This window comes from Orycteropus afer, unplaced genomic scaffold (genome assembly GCF_000298275.1).
Source record: "Orycteropus afer afer isolate SDZICR_OR568_19922 unplaced genomic scaffold, OryAfe1.0 scaffold00097, whole genome shotgun sequence".
Classification (NCBI taxonomy): domain Eukaryota; kingdom Metazoa; phylum Chordata; class Mammalia; order Tubulidentata; family Orycteropodidae; genus Orycteropus; species Orycteropus afer.
Genome location: NW_006921684.1, coordinates 7,325,166 through 7,334,274, shown reverse-complemented (window position 1 = coordinate 7,334,274; position 9,109 = coordinate 7,325,166). Strand labels below are relative to the sequence as shown.

The 9,109-nt window shown below is 36.2% G+C and overlaps 1 protein-coding gene across 1 annotated transcript in view; it reads left to right on the top strand.

Moving 5' to 3' along the window:
• WIF1 (WNT inhibitory factor 1) overlaps positions 1 to 9,109 on the top strand; it is a 109,356-nt gene that overhangs the window by 75,485 nt on the left and 24,762 nt on the right. Inside the window, exon 4 of the mRNA XM_007942742.2 lies at positions 8,138 to 8,278. Within this exon, the coding sequence (XP_007940933.1) occupies positions 8,138 to 8,278 (141 nt within the window). The remainder of the gene's footprint in view (positions 1 to 8,137; positions 8,279 to 9,109) is intronic.

The following is a 9,109-nucleotide window of genomic DNA, read 5'->3' as shown; positions in this document are numbered from 1 at the left end:
AGAAGCGACCATTCCTTGGAGAAGGATGTCATGCTTGGTAGGGTGGAGGGTCGACGAAAGAGGGGGAGGCCTTCAACGAGATGGATTGACATGGTGGCTGCGATGATGGGCTCAAGTATAGCAGGGATCGTGAAGCTGGCACGAGATCGGTCAGTGTTTCGTTCTGCTGTGCATGGGGTCGCTATGAGTCGGAAATGACTCGACGGCACCTAATAACAACAACAACCACCAAGAGTATGCCATTTAATTGTGACTTTGAAAGCTTAGGGAGAGGACACTGGACCAAAAAGAGGAGAAAAAAGATTCTTAGCAATAGGATGGGTGTGCAGAGTCAGGACACTGTGGATGTATACCACATGTTTGTAGCACTGAGAGGAAATCTTGCACAGACAACTGTTGGAGATGAAATTAACTGAGGTCAAAGTTTTATTATTTAAAAATTGATGCAAACATTTTTTGAAAACTTTCAAAAAGTTACAAAAATATTATTCTTATTACCTAAATGGTCTTAAGGGTAGAATTTAGATAGACAAGAAGGAGAATAAGAAGAGTTTGCACAAGAGGAAATAAAATTTTGATTTCATGTATTAAAATTGAGTAACAGGCAAGTGAAATTAGTATAATTTACACACTCACTATTAATTTCTACTTTCACATTAAAAGTTAATTCATTTAAACTCATAAATCAGGTACCACCTAACTTCTTAACTTTTATTTGCTAATTCTCTTCAAATAATTCTGTAGTAGGGTTCCAATCATTAGTGGCCTTGCATGCCTCCTATTCCAAAAGATGGATATGTGTAGGTAAAACTTTCTTACCTGGACTGAAGAATTTTAATGTTCATTTTTAACTTGATGGTGAATTTGCTAGTTGCAAATTATTCAAATTATTCTATATTAATAAAATAAGCAAAAAAACACCTAGTGTGTGATATTTAAAAGGTGAAAAAAGAAACAAAATATGTCATATAACATTATCAGTAATTCATTACAGTTTTTCTATTCAAAAGTGTAAAAGGCCTGCATTTGGCACAATTTGGTCCAGTTGCTGCAACTCTGTTGTGTATATGAGTAATTTGTTAAGAGTTTTAAAATAAAAGATAAATTTTATGATGAATGACAACATGATATTTTTCTATTAACTTTTAAATAAAAGGATTTTTTAAACAATAACTTTCTAAAAATTCTTTTAATAGTGTTATTATTAGTCTGGGCCACTGAGGTCCAGAACATTTAACTAAACTACTGTATTAGATTCTTAGGGCTGCTGTAACAAACCACAATCTGAGTGGCTTAAAGCAATAAACATGTATTCTCTCACAGTGCTTGAGGTCATAAGTCCAAAATCAAGCTGGTGGTAGAACTGTGCTCTCTCTTAAGACTTTAGGGGACAATCTATTCCGTGCCTTTCTCTTGGCTTCTGGTGTTGCCAGCAATCCTTGGTATTCATTGGCTTATAGATGTATTACTCCAATCTCCGTCTCCATTGTCACATGATGTTCTTCTTGTGTGTCTGTCTCTGTGTCACTTCCTTTTTTTAGATGAAGACATGAGATATATTGGATTAGGACCCATCCTAAACCAAGATGATCTCACTGTAACTTGATTACATCTGCTAAGACCCATTTCAAAATAAGGTCACATTTATAGGTACCGGGGTTAGGACTTAAACATATTTCTGGAGGGGACAAAATTCAACCCACAACAACTACCTCAAATCAATGTGAAATTCTCTACCTGGTCTTTGTTTAAAGCATCAGATAATATTTTCAGAAGACATTTATGTTCATGTTTCAAAGTTAAAATATAAGCAAATTGGGGTTAGATAGATTATAAAAGTCCAGATCAGAAATAAACACTCCAGGAACTTTCAATTCTAATTTAAATCTATATCTTTAAATATTTATAAATTTTCACTTTATTTTTCCATATTTCTTAAATGATTAAAATATTTCACTAACTGTCACAAAATGTCTTCAAAACAACTACTAACATGAAACTCCACAAGGACAAGGGGTTTTATTTATTTTGTTTACTAAAGTATTCACAGTGCTTGGAATAGTGACTGGCACATCATAAGCACTCAATAAATATTTATACAATGGGTAAGCGCTTTGCATTATTACTCAAATTTGTATTCATCCATTTAAAGGGAAAGGTTCACATTAAAAACTCTAAAGAAAATAACTTATAATGTGTTTTTCTTGTTGAATGGTCTTAGCACATTTCATCTTTGCTTTTATTCCGTTGGATTGTTTGGAGCCATACTTTATAGCATCAATCACCACAAGACCAGAGAATTCTGAATGTGTCTTTACTTTCATTGGCCCAGAGCCCCTGTTACCAAATCACACACTTCTATGTTAGCACACAGTGCTACTAATTCTCCAGCTGCACCCACTAATGATCACAGCATGTGAATACAGAGTCATAGTTTAACCAGATTTGTGCTTTTAGCACATCAGAAGATGGGTTGTTGTTGTTGTTGTTGTTGTCAATCCATCTTGTTTAGGCTCTTCCCCTTTTTCACTGACCCTCTACTTCACCAAGCATAATTCTCCAGGGAATGGTCCTGGTCCCTTCTGACAACATGACCAAAGTAGGTGAGGTGAAGTCTGGCCATGCTTGCTTCTAAGGAGCATTCCAGCTATTCTTCACCAACATCACAATTCAAAGGCATCAAACCTTCTGCCTTTGTTACCCATTGTCTGGCTTTCACATCCATATGAGGCTATTGAAAATGCTATGGCTTGAGTTAGGCACATCTTAGTCTTCAGAGTGACATCTTTGCTTATCAAGATGTTAAAGAGGTCTTTTGCAGTAGATTTGCCCTGTGCAATACGACAGCTGATTTCTTGACTCTAGTTCCATTGGTGTTGATTGTGGATCCAAGTAAAATAAAATGCTTGGTAACTTCAATCTTTTCTTCATTTATCATGATGTTGATTATAGGTCCAGTTGTGAGCATTTGTGTATTTTTTATGTTGAGGTGTAATCCATACTGAAGACTGTAGTATTTAATCTTCATGAGTAAGTGCTTCAAGTCATCTTCACTTTCAGCAAGCAAGGTTGTGTTGTTTGCATAGCATAGGTTGTTAACGAGTCTTTGTCCTGATGCCACATTGTTCTTCATATAGTTCAGCTTCTTGGATTAGTTTGCTGAGCATACAAATTGAGTAAGTATAGTGAAGGGTACGATATTGGTGGGGATTGATAATTGTTCTTAACCAAATTTCCCACACATGTAATGAGATATTTTTGATGTTTAACAAGACAATATGTTTTGAAATTTGACAATGCTGATAAACAGAAATAAAGAGGAGTTTACTTACAAGCATCTTCTCTTCCAAACCAAGATTCTGAAAGCTAAAATAAAACTGAAGGAGCTTTTTGAAAGGATAAGGTGGGTTGCAAAGTGGAGGCTGAAAAAGGACCAGGAAAAAGATGTACCTAGCAAATAATAAAGTTGGGATGATGGTACATGGTGAGGCAGGTTCTAAAAGTTCCATCTTTAAGGATCTGTCCAGGTTTTTCTACTTTGTATACCTCAACAATTATTATTCTTACACATCATGCAAAAGATTCCTAAGAAAGGTGAATGAAATTTTATAACCAAAGTGTAAATTTTATAATCAAAGTGTAAATGCCCTGGAAAGGCTAAAATGTATTTATTTGAACTTTTTATTTTGGTTTGGGTGAAACTTTACAGAACAAGTTAGTTTTACCATTCAATAATTTATACACATTTTGTTTCATGACATTGATTGCAACCTCCTCAATATAACAGCACTCTTCCCATTTCCTCTCTGGATTTCCCACTTCCATTAGTCCTTTTTTCTTGCCTTCTTAGGTTTGTTTTTTGGCAAATGCTGTCCTTGGGTCTCACATGGTTAACTTTTCTGAGGAGTACATTCCTCCCTTTTGTTATTGTTCCCATTATAGGCCTGTCCATTGTTTGACTGAAAGGTGATCCTCAGGGGTGAGTTCAGTTTCAGGCTCAAAGGGCTTCTAAGTGAACTCTAGTGGCATAGTGCCTAAGGCATTTGACTGCTAACCAGAAGGTTCAAACCCACCAGCCACTCCTTGGAAGGAAGATTGGGCAATCTACTTCCGTAGATATATCACCTCGGTAACCCAAGAAGGGGTCAGTATGAGTAGAATGAACTCTACAGCAAGAGTTTGGTTTTTGGTTTGGAGTATTCCATTGTGTGTATGCACCATAGGTTGTGCGGTGTAGTAAATTACCTGGTATGGGTTTTCTAGCCATAAGTCTTTGTAAACTCTGTGGTGCAATTTGCTGGGAGCAACTGAGGAGCTCCTGATTGTAAAAGTTATCCACCTGGGGTATTTCTGTTGGGAGTGGTGTGGAGCAATGTTCTGGGAAGTTCACTCTCTCTCAGGTGCTTAGAATTCTGATGTTATGATTGGTTAGTTTGGCCACTCTGCTAGGCTCAAAAGGAAGCCTCCTCGAGGCAGAAGAAGTCTCTCTGACTGCTGGCTGAGAAGGACGTGCTGCTGAAAGAGACATGTGCTCCTGAGAGACATGCGCTGCTGGGAAAGAGACACAAGAGACACGCATTGCTGAGTGAGACACTGAGGGACACGCACTGCTGGGAGAGAGACTGTGAGAGACTATTGGCTGAGTCATGGTGGGCTGAGAGACTGATAGTTTTTCCTGAACTTGAATTGTAGTCTGGTGCTTCCCTAATAAACCCCATAATCTGTGAGTTCTGTGTGGCTACTGCAGTGAATTACTGAACCCAGCAGAAATGTGGTGAGTGCTGCGGGAAGAGTGGTTGGTGTCAGGGTTGGTGAAAGGGCTGGAGGGAGGCAGCATGTCTGGCCTGGCAGAAATAGGCCTTGGGCTACTGATGGTGATTCTGTCTTTCCTCTTGTGCAGTTAGAGGAGGTCAGAAGATGTGGCCTGCTTGCCTATTTAGCAGTAGTTGATTTATCCATTCATCCATTGATGGGCACTTAGGTTTTTTCCATCTTTTTGCTATTGTGAATAATGCTGTGATGAAAATGGGCATACATGTATCTATTCACATCATGCTGTTATTATTAGATATATTATACCTAGTTTTGGGATTGATGGATCACATGAAATTTCTATTTCTAGCTTTTTAAGGAAGCACCATATCATTTTCCACAGTGGTTGTTTTATAGTCCCACTAACAGTGTATGAGAGCTCCAATATCTCTATTGCCTCCACACCCTCCCCAGCATTTGTTGTTTCCTGTTTTTCTGAACTTTGCTATTATTGCTGGAGTGAGATGATATCTCATTGTTGCTTTGATTTACATCTCTCTAATGGCTAGTGATTGCCAGCATTTCTTCAGGTGTTTGTTGGCTGCCTGAGTGTCTTTTCTGGTAAAGTGTCTGTTCATATCCTCTGCCCATTTTTTAATTGGATTGTTTGCCTTTTTGTTGTTGAGATGTTGAAGTTTTCTATAAATTTTAGAGATTACTCCATTGTCAGATACATATTTACCAAGTTTTTTTCCCAAAACTGTAGGTTCTCTTTTTACTCTTTTGGAGAAGTCTTTTGATGTGCACTTGTGTTTAATTTTTAGGCTGTCCCAGTCATCTGATATTCTGCCTGCTGTTTGTGTATTCTTAGTTATGTTTGGTATACTATTTATGTCATAAATTAGGGCTCTTAATTTTGCCCCTATTTTTTCTTTGATGATCTTTATAGTTTTAGGTTTTACATTTAGGTCTTCGATCCATCTGGAGTTAGTTTTTGTATATGGTGTGAAGTATGGATTCTATGTCATTTTTTCTGAAATTGGATATCCAATTTTGCCAGCACCATTTGTTAAAGAGATTATCTCTTCCCCCATTTAATGGATTTCAGTCCTTGGTTTAAGATCAGTTATCCATACAAGGAAGGATTTATTTCTGTTCCATTGGTCTATGTGTCCGTCATTGTACCACTACCAGGCTATTTTGACTATCACAGCTGTATAGTAGGTTTTGAGATCAGGAAGTATAAGGCCTACTTTTTTCTTCTTCTTTAGTAGTGCTTTGCTTATCTGGGTCTTTTTCCTTTCCATATAAAGTTGGTGGTTAGTTTTTTCATGTGCTTAAAGAATGATGATGGACTCTGGATCAGGATTGCATTATATCTGAAGAGCTAATAATTTTTAAAATATATGTCAATTCCTTTGCTTCCTTCTGAAATGAAAATCTCTATCAATGGATCTTATTATGTTAATTGATATTTTCATATATAGGCTTTCCTTAAATCAAGATTTTCAATGGTGACAATTTCACTTTGGAACTTTAGCCACAATTTTGATGATCTCTTTCTTTCTCACTTCCTCACTTTCTCTTTTTTTTTTTTTTTTCCTGTTAATATATTTCATCATTTAATAAATAATTTGCATCGGAACTCCTTGTTAATTTGGGAACGACACATAATCAACTCTGACAATACCAAAGTCTCAAGAAAGTTTTTAGTTGCCAAGCACATTAAGAAGATTGTATAACTTGCTTGTTGTGTACAGTGCCTTAGAGAAAAGTTCACACTAATTTCTAGCATATTTCTTTTTATAAATCTGGGGAAAAGGGTTTAGGAAAACCCTAAAAGGAAAGGGTTTGTCTTGGCTAGATATGATTTGCTCAAGCTTGGAATTAACTATAACCTGCCATACAGAAACAAAATGAATCCAAATTTCATATGTGTATCTGTTAGCAACATTTCATTTAACTTGTAAGGAAGAGCTAGAGTCTTGATGCATCAGCTAGATCAATATCTCCCAATTTGTATGTTATTATAATCCAGTGGATCTTGGCAATTTACAAAATCAATCTCTTGGTCAATAATCAAATCTGATTTGCCCCATTACCCCCAATTACTTGTGGGTATTGCCTACTTGGTGGGCTCCTCACTCTCTCTGTACATTATTCCCCATTCTCTGCTTAGTGACTTCATTGTCAACATCTAAATACACCATGTGATCATTAGGCTTATGACAAAAAGTGGCTCCTTTTTAGGAACCTAACCAAACCCAAAACATCATTGTTATCAAGTCAATTCCAACTCATGGAGATCCCAAGTAGTACAGAGTAGAACTGATCCATATGGTTTTCTTGGCTATAATTTTCACAGAAGCAAATCGCCAGGCACCACTGGATGGGTTCGAACTTCTTTCCTTTAGGTAAGTAGTTGAATGTAAACTGTTATGTCACCTAGGGACCTTTTGGAACCTAAACGACTAGTTATAACCCTATTCATGAGATTATTTCATCATACCAAACTCTTCTAAATCCTCAAGATTTAGCCTATTAATGAATGTTGTTGTTGTTGTTGTTGTTATGTGCCGTCGAGTAGTCGGCCCCAACTCATATTAATGAATAGACTGAAAAAACTTGGCTTAACTCAGTTCAATGTTTAAAATCTAGTTGGAGTTGTACAGTATTTTTAAGAATATATTTTGTCACTTTCAAGCATACAGAGTAAACTAACTAGTCGGGTATTGATAATAAAGCTTTATTTAATGGATTATGAAAAGTTTAGCTCTTTTTCGATTTTATCATGGCTAATGAAGGTGCCCACAAAGTTTCTACCATGAATTAATCAATCTACACTGCCTATTTCCACTTCTAATTTTCAGAGAAAAGCTTTCACTCAAGATATTATAAACTCAGCCTATGAGCAAAATATTTTCAATTCTATGTTGTTGTTGTGTGCTACCAAGTCAATTTTGACTCATGGTGAACTTATAGGACAGAATAGAACTGCCTCCATAGGGGCATAATATAAGCTATAATCTTTACAGGAGCAGATTGCCATGTCTTTTCTTCTGTAGAGCTGCTGATGGGCTTGAACCACTGACCATTTAGTTAGCAGCTGATCACTTAATCATTGTGCCACCAGGGCTCCTTAATTCCATGTTAGTAGGTTACAAATGAATGAAGGTCATGCACTCCTTCTCCACCCAACATGATGTATGAGGCTTTTTTGCGAATGCTCAATCAAAATACAGGCCCTATTCGAGAGATAAAAGAATGTCAAATAATGAAATATGAACATTTTTGCTTTGTTCTTTAACTCTCTTCTCAAGATTTCTGTAAAACAGGGATCAGATAGCTAAGCTAATTCTCTGTACTTTCTCCCTTTTTCTTTTAGTTGTTCAAGTTGGTTTCCCATGTCTTGGAAAACAAGATGGAGTGGCAGCATTTGAAGTAAATGTAATTGTAATGAATTCTGAAGGCAGCACCATTCTCCAAACACCTCAAAATGCTATCTTCTTTAAAACATGTCAACAAGGTAATCATTGTTGGTGATTCAAGAGAAGAGTCATGATGCTTTCAGGTGTCATTTGGGCAAAGGTGAACTTGAATGTTCTACATATCATATGTTGGTTCTATTTTTCAGATAGCCCAGGCAAATATAGTTACCGACTAATGTTTTGTTTGTAAGTTACCTACAATCTATGAATCAATCAATTAAAATGAATGATTTCCTCTTGCCTTTATTATTCATAGTTTCTTATAGCTTCTTAGGTAATATTCTCCCAGAAGAGTGACTGACACATAATAAGAACGCAGTACATCTTTGATGAATAATATTATCCAGTCCTTTCTCTTAACTGTCACTAAATGAAATGATGTGTTTCTTAGTCAAATCTATGACTCTTGCTGACTTAATAATATGTACCATTAACTTAGCATTCACTTTGTGCTAGACACCATCAAACATTCTTTACATTCATAATCTCATTTAATCTTTCAACAATCCTATGAGTTACTTACTAGTATTAACAACTCTAGTTTATAGATGCAGTGAAATAGCTTGTTGAAGGTCACCCAGCAAGTAAATAGGGAAGCTGAAATTTGAACTTGAGTTGAATTCAGGTCAATCTGAATCCAAAATATAGGCCCTTTACTGTTAAATTGTACTGTTTTCCATAATCCAGTAAAAAAATTTGTAGGGGTTTGGAGGTTTCTTTAGGTGAGTACTGACTCATTAACACAAATATTACTATTTTGGAAATGATTTAAAATTTGAATCTCTACAAAGGATTGAGAGACAGACCAAAGAACACAGAAAAAAACCTTATAAGAATTTTGGAAGAAAATACAAGAACAAAATGACAAA